This window comes from Nannobrachium achirus, assembly GCF_963921795.1.
Source record: "Nannobrachium achirus genome assembly, chromosome: 21".
In the NCBI taxonomy this organism is placed as follows: Eukaryota; Metazoa; Chordata; class Actinopteri; order Myctophiformes; family Myctophidae; genus Nannobrachium; species Nannobrachium achirus.
The window spans coordinates 54823960-54850975 of record NC_137828.1 but is presented as its reverse complement, the minus strand read 5'-3'; the positions used below and the strand labels follow the sequence as shown (position 1 = coordinate 54850975).

The 27016-nt window shown below is 41.3% G+C and overlaps 1 protein-coding gene across 2 annotated transcripts in view; it reads right to left on the bottom strand.

Annotated features, from left to right (window-relative positions):
* The window catches only part of LOC308307266 (cadherin-18), a 198519-nt gene that overhangs the window by 58751 nt on the left and 112752 nt on the right, over nt 1-27016 (bottom strand). For both annotated transcript variants that reach the window (XM_080752445.1, XM_080752446.1), the window contains exons 6-8: nt 21253-21440; nt 20115-20368; nt 7047-7189 (exon numbers count right to left, since the gene is read on the bottom strand). In XM_080752445.1, coding sequence (XP_080608571.1) covers nt 7047-7189; nt 20115-20368; nt 21253-21440 — 585 coding nt within the window. The remainder of the gene's footprint in view (nt 1-7046; nt 7190-20114; nt 20369-21252; nt 21441-27016) is intronic.

Genomic DNA, 27016 nt, shown 5'->3' with positions numbered 1-27016 from the left:
TTGTGGCTTCGGTTGCTGTACTCTACTTGTTGTTATGATGGATTATTTGCCCCGTTTCTGCATTCGCATGAGCAATCCGTTGGCGTGCCATGCTGAGGGATGAAGCTAGTAAGCTGTGTGCGTGAGCGTAGCACGTTTACACAGAATAGGTGTGAACGTGTCTATCCTCCCTTGCCTGAGTGTAAGATGAGGCCGCCCACACGCACACCACCACAGGGAGGCTATTGTGGTCATGTGATTGATAGTGAAGCAAAAACATTTACATTTTGCCTTTCAGGCATTTGGCTGACATGCTTGTCCACAGAGTTAGAGTCAGTATAGTGAGAGCAATGAAGACTAAGCGTTAAGGAACTGGGTAAAGAAATGAGAGCCAGGGAGACAAGGCCAAAATAGCTGTTGGTACTTTTGGTAGCTCTGCTGTATTGATTTGAATTGCTGATATTCAACTGGGTGCCAAATAAGGATTGTAAAGTTAGGAAGGGTGGCAGGCTGAGAGGTGGTCTATAAAAGTTAAATGGGTTATAGATCATAGCCTACTGTTTAACCAACATTGCATAATCAGACCCTAACAGAGGACCCTAAATAAATAAATAAGAAATACTCCTCTTAATCGACTTATTTGTGAAGGTTATCTCATTGAAATTCTGAACAATAGTCAACTCAGTACAGACCGCGGCTCAACATTCTCAGAATGACTGAAAGGCTCTTTTACAAGGACAAGCAGACAAATGATTCAAGGTTCACAGCTACACTTTGTGATTCGGAAAAAGAAAATGAAACAAAAAAAGAATTCAGCCTTTTGAGAGTCAGTATATGAACGTGCAATAATATCCTTGAATAATAAGGAGTGGCGAAGCGATAAAGAAACATTAGCATGCAGCACCTCTGACTGTTGGGAAAGGATTTGCCTAATTGCGATTACAAATTGGCCCAAGTTACCTGATAGGAATTCTTGAAGCTATATTGCATGGGGCCTGAATTGATTTAATTATTCAAAGTAAAAGCAAAGAACATTGAAACAATAGGGACTCATTTGGTTTGGTAGTTGATTATGAAAATAAATGAATGTATAAATAAAATATACGCTAACTGACTTGAACTCTGTCTAATCAATATGCAAATGCTGGGGCTTCATCCTTGTTTTCTTGTGCATGCTAATTGTTAATTCCGCCACTTAATCATGTTGAATTGGACAGTGTTCAAATTAAATATGAATTACAAACATCATTATGACCTTATACAGTAGAATATGTAATTCTGAAAACTGATTTGTTGTGTGTAAAATGTTAAACTAGAGGTGCCTGCGTGCATGTGTGTGTGAGAGAGAGCGAGAGAATGTATGCGTGCGTGGGTACGTGCGTGCATGTGTGCGTGCGTGCATGTTCTGTCTCCCTGTTGTATTTTCATGGGTTCCTTGCTTTCTAGTTATAGTTGTTTTACATTACACTTTTGTGCCTATTTTGTAGTAGTGTCTACTGGTTTCCTCTGTTGTTACTGTTACCTGTCTTGTGTAACCAGTCCTGTGATTTGCCAGTGTTCCCACCTGTGTCCTCTTACTCCCCCAGCCTTTCCCAGTGTTATTGCGACCGTAGGACACAGTTAACTATGAAAACCGGCACATCTTGTCCGTAGAGCAGTAGAGTCGTAACGCCTCAATGTCAATGTCACATTGTTGTAACATCATATTTTTGACATTGTGAGATCACACTGTTGTGACATCACCTCATCAAAGATCAAACCCTGGATATTCATACATGGAGACGACTGGATCATCACCTAGATCTCCATATATGGAGCTGACCTCTACATCTTTTTCCCAGATGATGCCCTGTTAGTGCAACCACACTAATAGAATCCCTTTTATGCCCATTAATATTAAGCCCATATCGGGGAACCCATATCTGTGAATTCCCATACAATAGAATCCCCTTATGCCATCAATATTAAGCCCATATCTGGGAATGCCCATATGGACATATTATGTCAGTTTAACCAGTGTGGTTCCCGTGACACAAGTCACAAATTAGGATGTCTTACATCATACATACAATCCCTTTTATACTCATACTGTATATGGAGATCTCTGATGTACAGTTGTACAAAACAAACATTTTCAGTAGAACCGCCGATCCAACCAATATGCCCATAAGGGGGGACAGTGATTGAGAGACACGCACATACACATGTCTGGGGTCTCACAGCACACGGTTGGTTCTACAGACAGGGATCTCCATATATGGGAATAAAAAGGGATTGTATGTATGATGATATCAGACATCATAGACATCATAGGACTTTCACATTACAAGTAACCGAGTAAGCATGTCTGGGGTCTCACAGCACACGGTTGGTTCTACAGACTCCAACTTTTGCACACGGATAGCTCAGATTTTTGCCTATGTTTTTAGCTGCTTACCGGCTGCCGTTGCTGTACTTGCACAATGTATAGTTGTATGAAACAACATTTTTTGTAGAACGGCCAATCCAACCAATATGCCCATATCTCCATATACATGGATCTCCATATATGGGTAACTGGTCCGATATATATTAATAATGAATTCCGTCCTGTGCGAATTCCGTCTTGCGCGACCTCGCCCTCTGTGCGACCTCGCCCTAATGCTGCATTCACACTGCAGATATATAGTTGAACGTTTAGCTTGCTTGGTCAATGTTATCTCAATGGAAACCAGCTTTAAAGCTTCCAAAACTTCGTTTGGTGTGTGTCCTGTATCTTTAAAGCTGGTTTCCATTGAGATAACATTGACCAAGCAAGCAAAACGTTCAACTATATATCTGTAGTGTGAATGCAGCATTAGGCGTCTAACTGGTTGTCAATTGTGTTCACGTCTAGTTAGTCCTTGTCTATATGCCCTTGTGTTTTCAATTCGCCATTAGTTTCTTGTATATGGTCACATGTGAGTTTATGTTAGTATGTGTTCTTGACTCCTTGTTGCCTTGTATTTAGATCCCATCGTTTTCCCAGTAGAGTTTCCCTGTGCCCTCCATGTTTTCCTCGTATTCTGACTGCCTACCAGTGTTTTGACTTTTGCCTGTACCTGAACTTTGATTGGGACTTCCCATAAGTCTGACATCTCATTCGTCTGACGTTGGTTAGGGTTAGGTATAGGGTTAGCATTCACCAGGTTAGCATTCACCAGCATCGGCAGGTTAGCATTCATCAGTGTCTGACTAATGGGACGTCGGAAGAATGACACGCACCATTTTGATTGCGGCCTAATTCCTCCTGGTTTGGTGAAAATAGAACTTTAAATGTAACTGCGCTGCCTCTGCCTCTCATCTTGCACTGTCTTGACTCGAACCGTGACAGACACTGAGCGAACAACTGCCCCATGCATAGGCGATTCTATAGGGGGGGCAAAGGGTGCACTTGCACTCCCTGGAGGCGTTTTTTTTTTTTAGCAGGGGAATTGCAGGGGAATTGCTACACATTTGAGCAAGGTGAGGGAGTTTTGAAGCAGAGGTAACGTGCTTGTTGACGCAGATTAACTCAATCTCAAATTTAGATAGTCCACAGTTTTTTTTAGCCAGACAGCTAGGCTACAGCTGCACTGCAAACTTCACATGCAAACTGGCAATGCAGTCATACATGCTCCTAAAGCCCTCTCTCAGTATCAAAGCAAGCTAAACCAATTTAAAGAGACAATTTAAAAAGTGCTGTAAGTGCCTGTGCTGCAAAATAAGTAAATAAATCATATAGACTTAATGCTCATGGTGTCTAGAAAAAGAAGCATGTGTTTTAAAGATTTTTTGTTTATATTGTGTTACATTTAGGTCAAAGATAAACCGTAGAAACCTGTGAAAACAACACGACAAAACCGTACAATACCTATTCTTTTTACCCGAAAGTTGCACACGCGTGCATGAGGAACCCAGCCTGTCTTGTACCCCCTGCTAGAAGAGGCTAGAATCGCCCATGGCCCCATGTGAGTTGAAACTGTGCTCTGCAGTCTCATATCAATCAGATCTTTATAGAAGCTTTGTTTATAATGGTGTCATACTATGCCACCAATTTTATAGCCATACTTTATCTCTCTGAATCATGAGCCCATGGGCAATTATATGTACTGTATTTCTCCACCCTTACACTGTACAGTATGTTGATGTACTGATACTGCCACTGTAGGACACTGTACAGTATGCTTTCTCAATTACACAGTTCATCTCAGGACAGGCACAATACAGGAAGTATGTGTGCTGTTATGGGAACCCAACCATATTTGGCCAAGTCCCAATTTCAGTGCACGCTGCCTGGCGGGCTTACAGTGCTCAATAAAAGACTAGACCAATCAATAAATAGAAGCTTATTAGTCTGTATAAAGACTTCATGCCTGTTCTGTTGTAGGCTACTGTTCCCCATGTTCTTTTCTCCAATATATTGACCATGTCTAACAAAAACAGACTTTAGGGTATTACCCGTATTGCTTCTCTAAGATTATTAGCCCTCCCACACCCACACTTGTCTGATATGAGTGATAAAGCCATCACACTCACAATAGTAGCCTAGAGATCCCCTCGATCATCAGCCTGATACCCAGCCTGAATTTTCATTTAGTTTCACTCCATTATTCAGTCTGAAAAAGCCCTTCCTATTGCAGGCGTTTCTGGGATGGGCGTTGCCAAAGAGGGATTATTCTGTGATTGGTTCATCCCCTAATCAATCACAATAGTAGCAAAGCAGATGATATTGTCGTTAAACAACCCTTATTCATGTTGTTATGTGGCTGGCTAACCTGTTGCTACTTTCTAACCAAAGAAACCGGCAGCATAGGTAAAATACGTATATATGTCTGCTGTTGTTTCATAGCGAGATCGATACGATCGCAAGTTACCGGTCCAACGCTGATGTTTGAGGCCATCGAGTTGAAACGACGCTGATTTGCCGTAGGCTACATATTTTCAACCGAGTTAGCCTCTCCATCTACCTATCCTTCCCTGTTAAACAAGATAGCTTTAAAGGGGCCCCACCATGCTTTTCAAAATATATAGGATATGTTATATAAATATTGGTCCATAATACGGTTTTATACAGGTTTTAGCCTAAACAACCACTTGGATATTGAAATGTCATGTTCTGTCTGTCTCTAATTCCAAGCCTTTTCAGATGTAATAACAAAATGCCCTTTGTTGGCAACGGGGTGCTGTCTTTGGGCTAAAATTGGAACAATACAGAGATGAGAAGCAAGTACTGTAGAGTCAATCGTAATCTTATCTGTATCATTACAATTTTAGTACCACTTTACCTCATGGTTCCTCCTCATATACAGTATAGTCTCAATAGAATATAGCCTCCCAAAAAGTACCACACCCTTCTCGAGGGGGCCCAAAAGGAAATGAGCCCCCTGTGCCCATGTAAGGCTTAGAGTTAACAAATGTTTTTTTGGGGGGCTGGAAGAGACACTGGGAAGACAAAAACAAGAAAAAAAATTAAAATGTGAAATTCATGGCCCCTTTTACAGTAACAGCATTCCATGTCAACCACTGAAGTCTCACTTCAAGCACTAGCTTTTAATTCATGTCATGTAACAGGCTCATGGCTGCCTGCTGCGTCAGCAGTTAGTAGAAAAAGCAACGCATGTTATCCTCAGATTAGAGGACATCTGTAGAGTAGTTTGCCAAAACAATTAGCAAATCATTATTTTGACACAAAGGGGAGGGGAAAGGCTAATAGGTTTGATAACATCAGTCCATGAAGAAGGAAATTGATTGACCCTCATCATAGCTATGAGGTTAACCCTTTAAAATTCATTCGTCACTTAAGTGATAAGGATCATGAAGTGAGAGGAGGAGAAAAATAAAATTCAACACATGTATTTATCAGCTATTTAAAAATAGCTGATCTACAAGCTCACAAAGCATCACCATGAAGTGAGTTATAACTTATGAGCTTGTGGATCTGCTATTCTCAACAGAGAAAAAATATTCCAAATGTTGAAACAAGAGGCAACAAGAATCTGGGGCAGAGAAAAGAAAAAAGAAGCAATGGTTGCGACCTGAAAACCTGCAGCTCATGTCTGTCTGTCTGTCCGTCCGTGTGTCCGTCCGTCAGTGAGTGTGTGACGCTAGTAGCAATGAGCGACGTGCCACACGATACGTAACGAGCGACGCACCACACGACCTGACCTGACGATCGCTACTCGCCCTTATGGTCGCTACTCGCCCTTATGGCGTGTTACTTGTTTATCTGCTACTAGGAGTGCAAGGGGCACCAAAAAGCCACTTGTGTGTGACCCACCCAAATGGACAGCAGCGCTGCTTCACTGAGGGATGGGTCTCAAGAGGAATTCAGAGCAAACATTAATTTCCAAATCACACGTGCGCACACGCAAGCAAATACAGAGCATGGTAGGACAAGGTGCATCTGAAATAGAGCTGTTCTGATACCAATACCAGTATCAGTATCGGAGAAGCTGACGATAACTGCCTGCTGGTAAAATGCTGGTATCAGTGAGTATGTCATGCCATTCTGATACCATGTAATGTATCACATGATGATTGATATATGTCATTTACAGTCATCAATTATTTAGCAATTGAATGCTTCAGTTGATGTTGCTGTTTTGACTCTTACTATACTATTTACATGATTATTTTACTAATTATTCCGAGATCTGTGGTACTACAACTTTTTTAATTTCAAAGACCCCCATAACTGTACACATGGAACCAAATGGACCCGTAAGGGTCTATTTGGTTCCATTTGTACGCTCTCTGAGTTACAGACCTGGGGTCCTTTTGGAATCCCTCAAGGAACCGAGACCCTACTTTTAGGCCGCAAACCCCCAAAAGAATCATACATATACATATTCTGAAGTCTGACATTCAGTAATAGGGTCTTATGATCAAATCAAGAGCAATATAATGGTGTGTAAAAGAGAAAACTTTTCTCTTTTACACAAGGATTTGCCACGGACAAAACAAAGTCTTGCCACGGACACATGCGGACAAATTGTTCCCTGTATTATAAACATGTACGTGCGCTTGTGAAATGCTCGGATCATGGAGAGCAGCTGGTGGGTACCTACCAACCTCCGAGGCGCTCACAGTGATGTTGCACCAGGGCGTGGCCTCCCTATCCAGGGGCTGGCTCGTCCTGATCATGCCACTGTCCTCGTCGACAGTGAAGTACCTGTCTTCATCTGTACTCCCTTCGTCGTCCATGTAATACCTGTTCGATAGAGGAAACGGAAGGTCAGAGATGTGTTTACAAAATTGGATGTCCGGCGCCAGCTGCAGGGTGAGACTGACCGCCTCATAATGACACAGGTTAATCCAGACAACGAGGTCACTTCCCGAACAGGGGTGGACATTTTGGCTTGTGAATGTGGAGGACATTTTGGTCACAATTACATTTTTGCCACAGACGTACAAATAACATGCAGGTCTGTAACTCTGAGAGTGTACAAATGGAACCAAATGGACCCCCGAGGGTCTCAGAGTTAAGGGGGTCCGTGCAAATAAAACATTTGAGAACCAATAGTACTAGTTGGACTCCTAATATGCCATAGGGTCATAGTGCACAGTAACATTTTGAGGTATTTTTTGTTTTACTTTATTGGAAAATTGGAAGTACTTCTTTGGAGTACTTCCAATTTTCAATAATTTTACTTCTACTCCACTACATCTCAGGAAAATATTATACTTGTACTCCACTGCAATTATATGAAAACTTTAGTTACTAGTTACTTGATTTGAATTAAAAACATACATTAACCTCTTCATGGAGCCCTATTTACATTTTGACTATTTGAAAATAGCCGATCTACAAGCTCACAACGCGTCGCAGCTTGTCAATCTGTTATTTTCAAAATATTTCAATACATTATATAGATTCTGCATAATGAGTACTTTTACTTTTGGTACTTTAAGTATATTTTGATGCCATTATACTTTCAGAGTGTTTCTGCGTCGCAGTATTGATCAATACTTTCAGTTAAAAGAAATGGAGTAGGCTACTTTTTCCACCACTACCACAATAATGTAGTGATGATGGTACTATGCAAAATGCCGTCATTAAAGCAAGAGGAAATGCACACGAGGGGAATTAAATCTAAACTCAGCTGCAGCTCTCTGGAGTGGAAGCATGAAATCAACATTGACTGTGTATGTCCCAATTTATCTCTTAATGACCCGTTTACACCTTTAATCCAGCCTTTATTCCCCTAGAGTAATATATATAAGTCAACAAATGCTCATTGACGTGGAAAATGTGGTGGTGTGGGGATGATACAGTAAAAGGATTGCTCTCGTTTGACATAATGAACTGTTTCCTACAGAGCTTGTAGCGGGCGACGCGCAGCAGAAAGTCTGTCATGGTTTATTAAATGCCCGGGATAAAAGAGCACCGCGAAGCTATTACAGCTGGAAGAGCAAAAGAGTAAGACAAAGTTTAGGTTCTAAGCAGCCGCTTTGTCAAGTATGAGAATTAGCATAGTGGGCTGCTTGTGTTGTCACATTTTCATGGGGGACTGACAGTGTTGCGCTAATTGCTCTGGAGGCTTAACATGAAAGCAGCACACAGATCAAAGCAATAGCACGATATCTGCCATAATGCATACTAGGAATGTGTTGGCGACATATAAGAAAATGCTTACTGTACATGTATTTATTTTTGTTTCATAAAAAAACTGCAAGATTGGTCTCAATATATGCAGTAGTCTCTGTATTTTGGTCTGTGCGTATGCACTGGGGTAAACTAATCAGGCCATGATTACAAGTTATTATATAATAGGCTCTATGCATAGCAGCTATATTGTAAAGAAATTGGGCCTAGTATCATAGGTGTTACCAATGATACTAATGAAGGCTCTGTTCCATTCTGGTCAAACCGAGTTAGGGTACTGACTGCTGATATCAGAGCCGTTTCTGGGCCCATGGGGGCCCTAAGCATGATTCTGCTATGGGGCCTTCCTGCGAAAAAATAATAGGCCTAATATTTTTTATCATTTTTTAATCCATTTTATAATGGAAATATATATATATATAAAATATATATATAAATGAATAAATAAAAAACGACAACAACAGGCAACATATTTTTTCTATGTTTGATTTGTTCTTTTCTTATCTAAATAAAAAATGAAAACTTCCACATAGGGGTGCTGGAACACCTGCAGCACCCCTAGTTCCCACGCTGTGGCAGAGTCCTGCACAGTGGCCACTGTGCCAAAACATCACATTCACTTTCACTTTCAGCGGTGTGGCGATGCGCGAAAGCAAAGAAAGTCACCACAGTTTGATTTGATCATTGCTTAGTCAATTATGAAGGGATTTCTAAAATTAAAACGTCTCCATATTGCTTGGGAAGTCTACTTCGCAGAGAAGGGTTACCATGGCCTTTGCAATTTGCTAATCGCGAGATTTCACATTGCGATTTCGGTTTGAAAACGATTAACCATGCAGCACTAGTTCTTTTCTGCTGAGGAGGGGGCGGTGGGGGCCTTTTTGGTCGGCGGGGCCTTACGCAGTCTGCGTAGTCTGTGTATACGGCCCGCCGGCGCTGGCTGATATTGTGCACCTTGGCTCACTGGAAACACTCCTATGGGTGTGTAACTCTTAAGAGTGTACAAAAGCAAATGGGCCTGTAATTGTGTCCATTTGGTTCCATTTGTACACTCTCAGAGTTATGGGGGTCCTCTTTGAAATTATAAAGTTTGAGAACCACTGTGCAATAATAAATGGAACAGAGCCTTGGTTAGTATCGTTAGTAACATCTGTGAAGGAAGTAAAGACCCAACTTTTTCTTTACAACATGGCTGCTGTGCACATAGAGCCTGATTCACAGGTGAATGGGCCATTCAGGGGTAGACATTAAGGGAAATTTACTACTGGCCCTCAGGGCCAGTGGATTTTGATGATCACTGGCCCTGACACGCGTGTGCACGCAAAATTTGCGTCCTCGTTCATCCTCGATACCAGCGTCTTTTTTTTTGTTATGAATTGAGTACATAGGACCCCAATGCCAAACAAGCCATTGAGCTTTCTGTGGTTTCAATCCTTTCAGTAGAAGTTGTATCAGTGAACTGTACTGTCCTGTCCCTTTTGCCATTCAAAATATCATCCCCCGTAAAATAGGCCTACTCCTAACACCAGCTGTAGCCTGTTTAACTGGTGAGGGCCCCAGCCCAGATTGACAGCTGTCTGTCTGCCTTCCCAGGATCTCCTAATTTGGGGTTAATTAGCCTAGGATCAAGGCTATCAAAGCTGTATTTTATAGATGATATAAACATTTTAATAAAATACATCTATGATATTCTTGATCCAAGGCTAAGGTTTTATGCTGGCATAATTGCATCATATTTATAAACTGTGTTTACATTCCTGCTCCAGCTAGTCAGTTATAGCCTACAGAAGATAGGACAGCAATTATAGTTCAAACATGTTCTAATCATGTATGCCTATGTGTTACATTACTTAAGGCCATTTTCTAAATATTTGACTTTTTAACATGTAGAAAAATAATTGCCAAATTTGACATCAAAGTGCCCACTCTTCCTTAGTGCCCACTGTTGTGTTACATGCTAGCTGTCTGTCCCTCATCCATCCATCTCTGACACTGAGACACTCCATTCTCATCTTCTCATTTGATTTGATATACATATTTTCAATAGGCTACAGTACACGTAGATTCTAAATATTTACAACAGTTAAAAGAAACTGATTTGCCGAATGCGTTCCGCACGCGCGCACACACACACACACACACACACACACACACACACACACACACACACACACACACACACACACACACACACACACACACACACAGGACCGCCCCTCTCTCTCGTTCACTAGACACACAGCAGCGACAGCGTCTTCTTTCAGTATAGTAATGGACCTTTCCCCAACTTCAAGAACATAACTTGTATATTGTGCTTTCTGATTCTGACCCGCGGTGGATATAGCCTACTGAACAGCAGGGCAACAGCGCTCCGTTGTCAACAATCTCTAGAAGCTAACGCTGTTTAGCATTTAGCAGCATCAACGGCTCTACAGTAGCAGGCTGGCTGCTCTGCCGAACGCATGGATGTGAATGAGCGTGCCAGCGTGGAACGTAGAGATGGGGCGTTCGCGAACGAATCGAGTCTTTTGAACGGCTCGCAGGGATCCGGTTCGCAGTATAGGGAGCCGTTCCTTTTGTAAATGAACGGCTCTTTGAAAGGAACGGATCTTAGAGATCCGGCTCACTTCAAAGAGCCATAAATCCCATCTCTAGTGGAGCCACTCCACTGTGACTGCAGCTGCTGTGCGCAAGCACGCAGAAGGCAAATTTGCTCGTCTTTGATCGGGATCAGATCACGCAACGCTATATTTTAGCGGTAATTACGAGACGATTTCACCGAAATTATTACAAAACAGTACCAGAGGGAATACATGTGAAATTAGATATAAACGTTATTACTTGTTTTATTTTCAAGGCATTAAATTCACTGGCCCAAACGGGCAAGTCCCTGGTGAGTTCTGATGGCCCTGTCACTCTAACAAGTACATCCGGGCCAGCGGGCTGGTTCTAATGTCGACGCCTGACATTTCTTCTTAGACCATCTTAAGAAGATTTGGCATACACCAATGTTTTCTTAGCTGTGATTTGTTCTTATGTTAAGAAAAAAATCTACGCACACTGGAGAATTTTAGTTCTTAAAGAGATGGTGCCATAGTTTTGTACTTTTTCTGTTTTTCATGTGTCTAGGAGGTTGAAAGTACATCATTGGACCCCCTGGTGTGGTTTTTATGAGCATTTATGTATTCTCTTGGTATTTGTTTGTTTTCTCTTGGAGGCTGCCACCTTGTGGTCAAAAGTGTCAGTTAAAAAACACAGATACTTTTACATCACAGAATCAACTCCTCCCCTAATTACCATTCACCCAACACTGTGGGGTGTGGCTAACTTCAGCTGGGTCACCACCCACCATGACATCCATGCATACTTAATGAACTGGGGTGTGGCCACATAAAAACCCAATTTTAACTCTTTCTGTATACTTTTTTGGAAAAAATCTTCCTCCTAGTATAATCATAATACCTGATAATCATGTTTTAGAGGGGGGAAAAATCATGGCACCACCTCTTTAAGTGTGACATGTTTGTGCAAAAATAATTTATTCTTTACGTTTCTTCAATTCTACAGTTGTATACTATATGATTTAAATCACCAAAATATTTGTATCATATCTTTAGAGTAGTGGTTCTCAAAGGGTGGTTTGGGGACACCCAGGGGTCCTTTAGGAAGATCCAGTTTTACCACTTTAACCCTGTTTTAAACTTTGTTTGAAAATTGCCGATCTACAAGCTCACAACGCGTAACCACCCATTTTGAGATTGTAGATCGTATATTTTGATAAATCTTGAAAAATATTCCCAGGCAGAAAATATTAAGGTGAGCTTGTAGATCAGATATTTTATAAACATTTTGATAAATCTTGAAAAATATTCTCAGGCAGAAAATATTCAGGTGGGGGTACTCTCTGAGCGGACTGCTTCTCAGCGCTGAGTCTGAAACCTGGCTGCTTTGCATAACAATACTCGGATAGGCAGGCCTCACCTACGTCCTCATTTACACTGTATACGGCCAGCAGGACGTTCGCCTAGCATTCTTTGCAGACTTTACTGTGTGTGCCATGGGTGAGTCTATGTAAAGTCTTTGTAAAGTTATTTCATATAAAACTTAAAGGAAAATACATTAATTGAAACTAAAATAAAAACAACAGATTAACAAATTAACTAAATCATAAGAAATATAATGACATTAAAAATGTTGTGTGTTGAATACAGTATTTCAACTAGCACCGAGCAGCATACATTTTTTCACACTTTTAGAGCTTATCCGTGGTAATCATATTCCTCACACAGAAACAGACAGGCTTGCATTTCAGACCGAAACTTCCAAATAAATGTGTGTGTTTCCACCATTTTTACACTTTAGGTATTCTTGACTTCATTCTCTCAAGTTTATTTCTGTGAGTGATTTCTCGTGATTTCTGTGTGCAGCAATCAAACACAGGTGTGTTGGTGTGTTGGTGAATCCGGCCCGGAAAAAGTACCCACATTTTGTACTTAAGTAAAAGTATCAATACTGCAATGTAGTAGAATGTCCTACTTCACAAGTTCAAAATGACTATAATTCTTTAGAAAATAGCAGATCTACAAGCTCACAATGCGTGACACATTGTGAGCTTGTAGATCATCTATTTTCAAATGGCCGAAATATGTGACTGAGTCTGGTGATAAGAGGGGGGCATTGGTCATTTTAATTTTTTTAACAGATTATCCAAGTGCAGAATGTAAGCTTTCATATGATGTATCATTTGTTGAAATTGGAAAATCAACATTCAAACTGTGTTTATTTGGGAAAAAAAGACACAAAATAAATTGATCTTATTTTCACCAGCCGTGGTCACATATGTATAGGGCTGAAGTTACTTTACACCACTGATTGTTATCACACGCAGTGCACAAGAACAATCGGGCTACAGTATGTGTGCACCTAGTATAGGGTTGCCAGCTCCCAGAGTTTCAAATACGGGACACCTCCTAATGAAACCTAAATCGGGAATTTTCGGTTATAAAGTTGGCTAAAACGGATATTTTCCTATATTAAATCATATTTTTCCTTTCACAATATTAACCCTATAAGTGCCTATCCCGAACAAGTTCGGCTTTATTTCAATCCAATACAACATTTTATTTGCTATTTTACTTACCCCGAGCTGCTTGGAGCAACGTGGGTGGTCCTTGCTCGTCCAGCGCTAGCCAACGAGAGACGCTAGATGGTCCGACGATTTATTCCATTGAAAATGGTTTAAAATAAAGTTTAGAGCCCCCCAAAAAAACCTCAATATATACTGTCGGCGGCGCGACGTATTCCAGGGTGCCTATCCCGAACTAGTTCGGGATATTTAATAAAATGAATTATTTAATCGGAGGCCTCAACGAAGCCCCGGTCTAAACGTCCATCCATGGTCCAGGCCAACACTCGGCCATACACGGGCCGTAGTCGCGCTAACGGCCGCATCGCGCCGCCCACTCCAATAATAAATCACATCTTTAGACAGGATTTTCTCCGGATTGTGTTCCCAGACCCAAAGAAAAAGTTTTTTGCGACTGGAAATAGCTTTAGATCGGACTTCTAAATGGGTTAGCATTTTGGCTACGTGTCAGCTAGCTTCCTCCTCTCGTCACCCATAGCATTGGCTGGAGTGAAATCCCAAGGCACTTGGGACAGTGTCGACGGAAGCTAGAGCGAAGGTCTATAGAGAAATTTCTGGCACTCTAGCGCCCCTTGTGGCCGGCGGCACTGTATGAGTTAAGTAGTAGTGTTCCCAGGAATACCATCCCATGGCTTATTTTCTGCTTGCTTGCCTGCTTTTTCACCTTGTTGTTTAGGCTATCACCTATCATGGATTCATGTCTAATCTGTTTGTACACAATCTTCTGTCACACGTTTTTTTTAAAGACATTAAACAATGTTCTGAGCCGAGCACTGTCGTATGCTCGCTCGCACGCACTCGTATCGTCTCTCGCAGGCAACTTGTGGACTGAACCTACAGCCCATGGGAAGGGATTGGTGTAGGGGGCGGAGACTGTGTCTTAGCAACACTGTGTTAATAAGCCAATGAGCTGCCTACAAACAGCGCAGCGCCTCACACAGCAATGGGATGCAGCACTTATCTCAGAGGAGAGCACTGAGTGGAAGTGGAAGCTCACTGACAGGCAGAATCGCTGTCATTTCTCAATTAAATCATCCCGCCATTCATATTTATCCCCCAACCTTAAAATACGGGACAAAGAGCGTCCCGTATCAGTTCAATACGGGACACGTCTTTTAGTTTCCAAAAAAGGGACGATCCCGTATTTTACAGGACGGTTGGTAACCCTAACCTAGTATGTGGCCGTGTGTGTGTGTGTGTGTGTGTGTGTGTGTGTGTGTGTGTGTGTGTGTGTGTGTGTGTGTGTGTGTGTGTGTGTGTGTGTGTGTGGTCATTGTTTGGTTATGTGAACACACTCATTACTGTGTGACATTTGAAGTGTCAGTTCCATAACGTCTTTATCTCAGTGACCGCAACGAACTGACAGGGGAGGCTGACACACCATGGTGATCAAAGGGAGCCATATGCAGCATACAGAGTCCTGCTGCATCCTGATGCCACAAGGAGCCATATCTTTGGTTATGCTTCTTATTTTCGTCTTTATTTAAAAAAAAATCTTACCCGGGTTCAAATAGATGTCAACCCATTAACGCCGCAAAAGCATCTCTGTCATTTTAGATTTTAAAATCAGCGCCTACACCCTAGGTGGGGTTGGTGAAAGGGCCTTTATGTGTGTGGAGTTAGCATGTTCTCCCTGTGTCCCCTAGGGTTGGTACCCTCACAAAAGCATGCAGTAATCCTGGACTCTACACTGCCTCCCCCTGGCCAGCCGGAGCGCCAGATGGAGGGGAAAGAAACCGATTGGAATAACGTGTTCCTTCCACGCACTACGTCCAACCGGGGAAGCTCCCCCCTGTCAGGTGATAAGAAGCGGCCTGCTCACTCCTCATGCACTGAAGGAAGCATGAGCTCAGTTCGGGGCTCTACCCAGGTTGGCAGGAGTAGCGCAGCGCACATAATTATTGCTTAGGCAATTGCCCCTGGGTGAAAAATATTTCAAAAATAGCATATACTGTATATACCAGTAAGACTCCCTAATCGGGAGATAAGCGACCGTCAGGTCGCAGCGTGATTTTAGGGCAAAATGTGTAGGAGCAGTGTCCAAAAAATGTGTTTGAAAAAGATATGGGACAGATCCATGTTGATGACATGAGTGTAGACATACTGTGTACCGATTTGTGTAATTTTAGGGCAAAATCTGTAGGGGCAGTGTCCAAAAATGTGTTTGAAAAAGTCGGCCTGATGGTGGCGCTATATGGGACAGATCAATGTTGATGGCATGAGTGTAGACATTGGATTCTTTAAACACATAATCTTCTCTTCTGCGGGTCGCTAGCACAAAACATTTTCAGAATGAGGTCCACGGCCAAATATATATTATCAAGTTCCTTGGCACGAAAACGTTTGAGAACCACTGATTTAGAAGGCAATTTTAGAATCGGCCTCAAGCATCCCCATCATCCCCCTCTTTTGTGTGGGGAACACTGGGATTGATGCACTTGAAGGAAACGGTCAAGCTATTCCACCAGGAAAGTGGAGGCCCTTTCATATGGAGATGTCCTCCATCTTTACAGCAAATCTAGTCTTTGTGTTCTCACTGTGATCAAAGATAGAATTTTAAACCATCCCACCTGTTACCCATCTTCAAAACACACCGTTCATCGTTCTCACATAGAGCGGCATGCATGTTCCAATGTGGCAGACAGAGATATAGCCATAATAAATCTCTCTATATTGCACTTAACTGCTGTTAAGGAAATCCCCAGGCTCTGTAGCAAAGTGGCAGGGCTCTGAACTATGATCCTATAACATGTAATCGCACCAGAAAATTGAAACTTATTGATGTATGAGAAATACATCATCTTGTGAGGAGTTACAAGATTGCCGCTGTACCCATCATTTAATAGGTGTGATATAGTGGGAATTAAAATTATTCCAAGGGAAAAGCAGAGTGACTGGAGAGTATTTCGTGATACAGGTTCTCTGTGACTGCACACAGTGAAATACATGGGATTAGCTTTCAGCCAAAAGCTAATATGAATGATCTCTCTGCAGCCTACATGTTTGCATTCATGTTTTCTACCATATTTATTATATGGTATTTGTTGGGGCTTTTCTGCCTTTATTCATAGTACAGTAGGTAGACAGGAAACAGGGAAAGAGAGATGGGGAGTGACATGCAGCAAAGGTCGTCGGGATCGGGATTCGAACCCGCGACACGCTGTCAAGCACCTGAGCCTATGTAGTATGCGCCTGTACCGCGAGGTCAGCGAGTGCCCCCGCATGCATGCATGCTCTAGTTCAGGGATGTCAAACATACGGCCCGCGGGCCGGATCCGGCCCGCGAGATGATTCAATCCGGCCCAAGCTTGTAGAGCATACATTTCTGAGCATTTAGAAAAAAAAAGTAAGTCTCTAGCCCATTCCTGTCAAGAGTTATGATTGTTTTAAGAATTAACCTAACTAATGTCTCCTCACTGCAGGCTAGGTTTCTCCCACCTGGCAGTGATTGAGTTGATTGATTGGAATGTTAAGTGACCAGCTCTCTCTCTCTCTTTGAAGATGACAGCATTGCTATATGGGGTGAGGGGTCTGGCTATGAATAATACCTGAACATACCTACAATATTCGAACTGTACTCAAAGATTACACATATTAGACATGGAAATTAATGTTGTTAAGAAAATAACTTATTTAAAAAATATAATAATAATAAAATGTAAAAGTTTTATTATTCAGATATTTTCTGAATATGCCATTATTGTTCATTACTTTTATTCTTTTTATTATAAAATACAATAAAAATAATTATTGTCCTGCATCAATAATATTTTTTAGCCATTTACAAATTATAGCAGAGACTATCAGGAATTGAATTGTTCTATTATCAAATGGTTTATTCTTATTGGCACTTCTTAAAGGAGTAGTTCACCCCCAAAATGCCATGGAGCCAATGGAGACTCATTCCTAAAACAGAAATTTGATTACAATAAATGCATGCCTATTGATTGTATTCCGGATGGGGACCCAAATGCATTTGGGTCCCCATCCGGAATCAATGGGGGGAAGTGTACTATTATCACATTTTTGTCTTAGTAATGCGACAAATAAAATAAAAATATATTATTGAAATCAAGTCTCCATGGCGTGAGTAATCAAAGAAAAAAAAATCCTTTTGGGGATGACTACTCCTTTAAACAAATAGCATCTCTCGTACCTAACTGCAACTGTAATACCAATAATGAAAGTAGCTATTTTACTTAATAATGAACACAATTTGTAAAATGATATACTGCTATACTGCTAGCTACAGCAGTGGCTGAGACGACAGGAAGAAAAACAGAGCGAACATGTGCGCGAGTGTGCATGCCATCCGATCCGCGACTGGTTCGGCCCTCATCAAGTCGCCTTTCATCCAATGCGGCCCTCACCCCAAAATGAGTTCGACACCCCTGCTCTAGTTGTTCCATTTGTGATGAGGATGGGTTCTGGAACAGTACTATAATAGCAGCTAAACGAGCATGCATCAAAGGACTGTGGTTATTATTTACAATACATTCGGTCATAGGTCGATTGATCTTTCATTCTTCTCCGTCTTTGGTACCATGGGTTTGTGATGGCCATGTCACAGGCTACGGCCTTAATATTTATCTGTCTACATTTAATCGAATATGTGAAATGATAGGTAACAGTGCAGAGGAAACCAGAGGTTATTTCAGTTGCCGCTTCTATGCAGGGGATTATGAGATTCTGAAAACGAGACTTCTCGGGTGTCTATTTTTATCTTTGAGATCCCTCATTTCACTGTCCAAAAACAAACTAGTTTGTAGCTCAAATTACCCTATGTAGGCATCGTTGCATCATTCTAAATGATAGCGTCATTACAACACATTTTGTTGGGCACTTATATCAAAAGGTTCCCTGCAGAAAATTGGCCGAAGAAACTGACCATGATGATGTAAATAGAGGATGCTAAAACAGTACAGCCACATTGTTAGTGGTGCACTACCGCAAGGGACGTGCTGGTCATTGGGAAAAGCGGGACAACTCTCAAACGGCCGGTCAATTCCCAATTCTGTAAAAAAAATGGCCGGCCCACAAAGTAAATATAACTCATGTTATAGGCCCACTGGCTTGTCTCATGATCTGAAATGGCCAATCTTTGAGTAGCAGCAGCGCTATAGAGAGGGATCTCTCTCTATAGCGCTGAGTAGCAGCAGCCCACAGAGCCATCACATTGGCCCTACTGGCTTGTCTATCATCTGAATACTGGCCCGCTACTCCCTAGCTTCCTTGACTACTCCTAGATTGTCTACATACAACATCATTAGACTCTCTTTATACCAGAAAAAAAATCCTTTTCCCGGGCTGAATCAGGGGCCCAGCTCGTCCCTGACTACCGCTGTGCTAATGATCCACCTCTGGGGGTGATTGATCTGAAACATTCTAAAGCCATGCCACTTACAGCCATATCACAAGGTGTTGATGCTTTTCAGTAAAGCAGTAGTTTGAAGGAAATGACCAAATTGCCTCTTAAATTATGTTGAAATCGGGGGCCGCTCTCCATTCCGACATGCTGCCATTCAGAGATTGACTTCTAATTGTCTGAGTGGCGACACTTCCACAGAGGTTAGGGTTTGGGTTAGGGTTAGTGTCGGAATGGGGGGATGTCGGAATGGCAGCATGTCCTGTTGAAATCATTTGAGAAAGAAAAGGATGCAGTTTAGGGTAGACAGCATGGATGCATGCACTCTATTGATTGGCTATCTCAATGTGGGCTTGAGGGATTGAATGGGTGAAAGAGCGTCTGAAAGTAATAACGTTGACTGTGGGGTTTCATTTAGGTGTTACTTTGTACCTGCTTAGACATCTCCTGGACAGTTCATTCATGCTGTGATTACCCTTCAAAAGCCTGTAAAGGTTGGACTTTTTACAGCTGACATAATCTGGGTTTAAAGAGTGGAATGAGGAAATTATTAAAATTACATCATAGAAACAGATGTGCTGGGCAGAAAGCATAGAGAAGGAAAAATTAAAGAGATATGGGATAGATTTGGGATTTATACGAACCTCAAATGAAAAGGTGAAATCATGAACACCACATTCTTTGCAATTAGCCACGGCACCGTTGCCCCTATCCATGCCAAACTTTGCTCACACACTCCTTGGATGGCAATTGCAAACCACAACCTCCGCCCCTGATTTCTCACATGCCCCTCTTCTAGCACCACCATCAGGTTGCTTTTTGCAGACTCTTATCTCCGGCACCGTTGCCCCTATCCATGCCAAAACTTTGCACACACACTCCTTGGCTAGCAAACCACAACCTCCGCCCCTGATTTCTCACATGCCCCAATAGCCTGCTGTAAAACAAAACAAAAAATAGTGTCTATTGACGTTTGTGTCTTGCTTGGGGGGGGGGGGGGGGGGGGGGTTGACCCTTACCTGACAGGGCTGTTCCTGCCATCGGGGTCACGAGCCGTCACGGCGCCCACTTCCGTCCCCCTCGGTGCGTTCTCGTAAACATCCAAGATGTAGTAATCCATAGAGAAGACGGGCGGCTCGTCCACGTCGCCCACTGTGATCTTCAGCGTGGCAGTGTCTTTGAAAGCACCGAGGTAGGTGAAGCGAGGGTCCACGTGCATGTTGGTGCCCTCGATGTGAAGCACGTAGGTCTTCTTCCTCTCAAAGTTCAGTGGCTGTTGGGGAATGGCAGTCAATTAGAACAGTGGTTCACCAAACCTTTTAGCTCAAGACCCAAAAAATAAATTAAATGTTTGCCCGGGACCCAGTGGACTAGTGAAAATGTCAGATCTATAGCAGATCTAGTGAAAATAGCAGATCTACAAGCTCTCAACGTGTCACATCCCCTTGTAGATAGCTTGTAGATCGGCTATTTCCACTACTTCGTGCCGTGATTTCTTTTTCCTCCCTACAGCATGATTGTGGAAGATTCTTTTTCAAAAAAGTACACAGAAAGTGTAAAAAATATGTTTTTATGTGGCCACACTTCATTAGGTATACCAGGTATTTAGATGGGTGGTGACCCAGCTGAAGTTAGCCACACTCACAGTGTTGCTGTATGGTAAAAGGGGGAGGGGATGATTTTATGATGTCATTAAAGCTGTGTATTTCAATTCGGCCTTTTGACTCAGAGGCTTTCAGCTTTCAGGAAGAAACCAAAAATACACAAGGAAGACATATTTGCATAGTATAACCACTCCTGGGGGTCTATTAGAGTAATGTTAACTCCATAGACACATACAAAACAGAAAAAGTACAGAACAATGGCACCACGTCTTTAAACATTTGTTTTTGAATTTATGGAATTTCCTGGATTTTGCTTATTTATTTATGCATTTATTTAGAAAAGATAAAGTCACACTAGTAATCTAGTGTGTTGCCCTGTTGGGCAACTACACTAATGATAATAATAAAAAAAAAGATAATCTACAATTGAAAATCCACTAGACTGATTCACCAACTGAAAAATGCCAAAAGAAAAGACCCTAACACTTGGAAAGAAATGAGATGCCTGCATGGCTTCTAGACGCAATGTCAGGCTAAGGAACTGTTTATTTACCTTTTTCAAGCTGATGATTCCCTCTCCGGTCTCCCTGTCTGTGGATATGGAAAACGTGTTGGCGCCCTCCGAGTTGATGATGCTGTACTTGATGTCAGCGTTGACACCCACATCCTCATCATTAGCTTTGATTTTCCCCACCGGTTTCCCCTCTTGTGCTGATTCTGGGACGTATAGCTGATAGTTTTCTGTGGGAGAACATTGAAGTGTGAGTGATGCTGCATTTTAAAAGGAGCATTTGAACCTTTCCAGCCTGCAGTGAAAGTGATGGTCCACACAAGAGTGTTATGGTTGTTTAGCGTTATGCAACGGCAATTTAAACTTAAATATGATACGTTCTTGTACAGAATGTTCCAAGGCGTATACATTAGTGATGCGAGGTCTTATTTAAATTCATATTTAATGGCATTAATTTTTTTTTTTTTTTTCATTAAATAAGTGTCCAACTGATGGCATCAGTGGGTGGAATAAAAAACAGAATTAACTCAAGAAGAGTAATGGTGCAAAACATTCCACAGTATGGGTGAAGTATGCATGAAGTTATGAATTTAGCCAAATGCCTTCACAGCTTTTCCTGACTGATCGAGCAAATGATACAAGCTAACCATTTAGACCCCGTTACCCTCTGTTCCCCTTAGGGGAAGTCATTAAAAAATATGCCACAATTCTCAAATTGACATTAAATACTAAACTGGATTTGATAGCACTCAAATTGAGTCTATAAAACACTGAGCTACATAATCATTCAAAAAATGTTGATGGTTCAGTAATAGTTTTCGCCGTGGCACAAAGTGAACTATTCGGAGCTACAGTATGAGTGACTGGAATTGATTAGGTACTTTTAGAGACAAGCTACCATGAATTTATAATTACATAGTTACATGTATTATTAACACAGATAGACAGGATAATACTCTCCAATAAATACAGAATATGAGGAATGGATTTTGTGGAGTGGAGTGTGAACACAATTAAAATGCTGATAGAAATAGAACATTTGCTACAGTATAACCTGGCATGTTCATAAAAGAAACGGAAAGCCTCATCCACAGACAGTATGAGGGGAGTACAGAACCAATCAACTAGAGCCAAATCATGGAGTGGAGACTTCAGAATAAATTGATGGCCCAAAATTACATGCTCAGAAAGTGGTTCTCAAACCTGGTCCCAAGGTGCATAGCAAATTTCTATTTCTATCAGCATATTAAATGTGTTCACTGTTCACACAATGTCCCAGGTGTTAATTAGTGTTGTCTACAACGTCTAACAAGAAAGAAAAGCAGCAGCACAGAAATGAAAACCATTCTTCCACATAATGTGTGTGAAAGGACTTTGTGAGGAAACTTAATCGCTTTTTAAAAAATTACAAAGTAAAAGTGTCTCGGCTCTAAAATGAAAAGTATTTAAATGTTTCCTCTTCTTCTCTGGAGATGCAGTCAGGAAACACAATTGATAAGAGGATTCTCACAAAAATGCTGGTGTTTCTTTTTTTAACCTTTATTTAACCAGTAAAAAGACATTGAGTAAAGGACCTAGTATAGAGCCCTGGGGAACTCCCTTCTCCAGAGCTAACTGATCAGACACAATGTCAACCAGTTTTACACATTGTGTGCGACCGTCAAGTAACTGGTGAATCATTGATTGAAGACTTTATTAGAAGTTTGCATAGGAAATGGTACAGTTTCATGACGGTAAAGTTCACTGGTACACGGTCTACTAAAAGGAGATCCATGAAAAGACTAAGCTTATTTCCACTGGAAACCATTGAAGTATCTCATATAACATTGAATGACAGACAAATAGAACACAGTACTATGCAGTAGATATGTAAAGAAAAACAAAAAAGAAAACAGTAAGTCTAAACAGACAGTATATACAAAGAAGGGGCAGGGGAGGGTAGGGTTGGGCTAGGTTCATTTGAATCACTTTTTGGCCCATACCAGTATTGGAAAGAGTCTAACGATATCGGGAGGTCAACGGTGTAAAAGGCTTTGGATAAGTCAATAAACAGGGCAGCGCAAACAAAATACTTTTCCCAGGCTGCCTTAATGTCATCTAGGACAGTAAGGCAAGCCGTGATGGTACTATGTTTGGATCTCAACCCAGACTGCATAGTGTTTAAGATCTGGTGTTGAGCAAAACATTCATTTACTTGGGCTGATACATGGGCATCCAGGATCTTAGCTAGAGATTAGATATTGGCCTGTAATTATTCACGTCCAAAGGATCACCAGCCTTGAGGAGGGGAGAAACATAAGCTTGCTTCCACACCAAAGGAATATTCTGAGCAGTTAGAGAGAGATTAAATATATCAGTTATGGTTTGGGCTATAACTGACACAGCTATTATACTATATACTATACTATACAGATAAGTGTCATGGCCATCTGGTCCAGGGGACTTTTTTAGATTGTAGTATATCTGTGACATATACAGGTACACACTTCATCAACACTGTATATTAAGTCTCATCTGTTCCTAACAGGTTCAAGTTAGAAGCACATACTTAGCCAGCACATGACCCGTGCTTCTAACTTGAACCTGTAATGAACAGATGAGACTTAATATAAAGTGTTGATTAAGTCTGTGTATGTCACAGGTATACTACAAGATCCAGAGAGGACAGCACACGAAAACCATCAGAAACCAGGATGAGGGAAAAGTCAAAGTTCAAATCAGAATCTGCTGGTGAAAATGCCACCTCCTGACCTCCTTTCAGCTAATGAGAGCAGTACAATTATTTCTGAGGATACGAATAAGAAGCCAATAATTTGAGGACTTTGTTCTTCTGGCAATGTTTATTAACAAAAGAAAAGAAATGTTCATAAAAGAAAAGGAAAGCCTCATCCACAGACGGTATGAGGGGAGTACGGAACCAATCAACTAGAGCCAAATCATGCAAGAAAGCTTGCTCAGAAAAATGTTTGAAACAACATTTAGTTACAGTCAAACCTTTTACTTTGGGCAATTTAGTGCTCCTAATGCAAGCAATAGCACAATGGATCCGATGTATAGTTGGATCCGATGTAGTGGAGTAGAAGTAAAAGTATTGGAAATCGGAGATACTCAAGTACAGTACAAATACCTCCAAATTGTACTTAACGCTGTTATGACACACAAAAACAAGGTATATCAGGCTATCTGTTTGGCTAATATTGTTGACGACCGCGTCCCTACTGTCAGGGACGTGCACACATAGACACTGTTTGTTTGTACAGTGTTCAGTATGTGGCCCATGGTGACATCGGTCAATTCTGGATTAAAAGCTTCTAATATATATTTATGCCCCAAAATGCTCTGGAATCTTGCCACACACGTAGGCTATCGGTGATCAAATCAGCATGTATCTATTCTGCATCTATCCTGAGGCAAGACCCAAATGAACTAATATAAAGTCTTTGTTTCTGGGGGTCCCTGGAACAACATATTTTGAGATCTGCAGCCAAATACATATCATTTTGGGGGTCCTTGACATTACAAAGTTTGAGAACCACTGATTGAGGCAAAATCTTGCCTGTCAGGGTGGTTGTGTTGGAGCGCCTCAGTGCGGCTGCAGAGTTCATGTATAACCTCTCTTCTAGAGTAGAGAGAGACACTATAAACTCTGCTGGAGAGACAAAACAAACTGCTGAATGAAATTTATTATGAATTTTAACTTTTGGAAGAAAAAAAAGACTCATGTCCCTTTCAACTCAAAGGGACTATATGGCATTATTTCTGCAAGTGATAAATACACACAACTGAGCTGAGTCTTTCTTAGATACATGCTGCTTGCTTGCATTCATTTCATCTCATGTTGTGAAGAAAGTCTCAGCACAGCTGTGTGTGTATTTACCACTTGCAGAAGTAATGCCATATAGTCCCTTTGAGTTGAAAGTCTTTTTTTCCTTCCAAAAGTTAAAATTCATATTTCATTTCATTCATCAGTTTGTTTTGTCTCTGGATACCAAGAACACATAATATGTTTTTTGATAATTAACTTTGATCTAATAAATGATTAATCGATTATTCAATTAATTGATTCATACATATCAATAGATATGTCAGAGCAGGGCGTGTATGCATATCCATACGCCATTATTCAAATCGCGTCCCCCCCAAACATTGAATCACAATGCAACACTGTCCATCCCTAACTACTAGGCAGTCGACGGTTCCACGTGCCGCACGCGTGAATCAAAACAGCGTCGCAGTTCTGACAATGGAACAAGGGGGGAGCGCTTGTTTTCTGTGGAGATGACGGAGGCGCGCCGGCGTTGTATTATAAACACAATCTGATCTAGCTATAACAACAATCACGACATAGGCTATTTATTATAATCACTAATTCACTATGAAGTGTCTTTAATTATAATTAAAGTAAAAATAGTCAAATAACAAACAAGGACAAATTGTTCTGCCCACAACCTTATCAAACCAAAATGCCTAAACTACTGCAAAAATGTAGGCCTATTAATTATAACTATACATTCTTGTAAGTCCCAATTATTAAGTATAATACTTGACCTTATAAATATAAAATGTTTATAATTAGTTCTTATATTATATACACGAGTGAGCTCTCGATCGGCACCTCCGCACGGTCCAGGCGAATGCAACGGAGCGCTCCCTACCTCCGGTTCAGCCAATCATAAGCTTCCATTGTCAGAACTGCGACGCTGTTTTGATTCACGCGCGCCGCACAAGGTGCTCTTTTTTTTTCACTTGAGCAGAATGAGCACCCCCTCCTCAAAATGTCTGTGCACGCCCCTGCCTACTGTACTCTCTGTCTATTGCCCGGAGAGAGCTGACTGCAGTGAGAATTCGAAATTGTGATAAAAAAAAAAATTAACTAGCATTTAGAGGTGTATAAATGATAAAGATTCCACAACTTCATGGCATAATTACTGCTAAAAATGTACAAGTTTTCAACAAACTAGTCGTCAGAAATTAGTTTCCAGGCTCTCGCTTTTCTCCTCCCATGCTCGGGGCATGTTTAGCCGCCTTGTCCTGCTCTCTAGTCGGTGGAGCAGGGCTCTTGACTGTTCCGCATGAGTGACTTCTCCCCCCAACACAATGTGTAGTGAGCTTGTAGATCGTCTATACTACGCAGTCACTCGCTCCGTTTTCAGAGCGTTTGTAGAAAGACCACGTGACCTACTGTAGCATAATGTTAAACTTTGTTGCATGACCTTAACTTCGGTTTGGGTCATTTTGACCCGTTTTACATTTTCATTTGAAAAAATAAATGTAGAAGTTTAATTTTTTTCCACCTGAAATTCACTGGCCTTAAAGATAATTCTGTGATGAACATGTTTTGCACTACACCCATGCTACAACCCCCCCCCCCCATATCGTTTGACCCTCTAATGCGGTTCGCTGGTCATTTTGACCCGGCGGATATTTGTTTTGAAAAACAATATAAATTTCAACTATCGAAAATAATAATTAATCATCATCATACATTGACTTTGTCTCAATTCCAGACAATCCAAATGATATAAATGGTAAAATAAACAGTGAACTTAGATTTGAAGCATCTGGAAAGAGAAAGCGCTGTTCAATGTGTCCTACAACAGCAGACAGGACGACAGACTGCTTGCATAAGGTGCAAGAAGCTCATATGTGCCTCACATGCAGTCCGTGTTTGTGAAGCATGTGCTTCCTAGTGTAGACGTACAAGTGTACATTCATATGTGATGTTAATGTGTGTTCACATTGTTCACATGTGTGTTCAGCTCTTATTTTACATAAATTTCAGCTATCAGCAAAAACGCCTATCTCT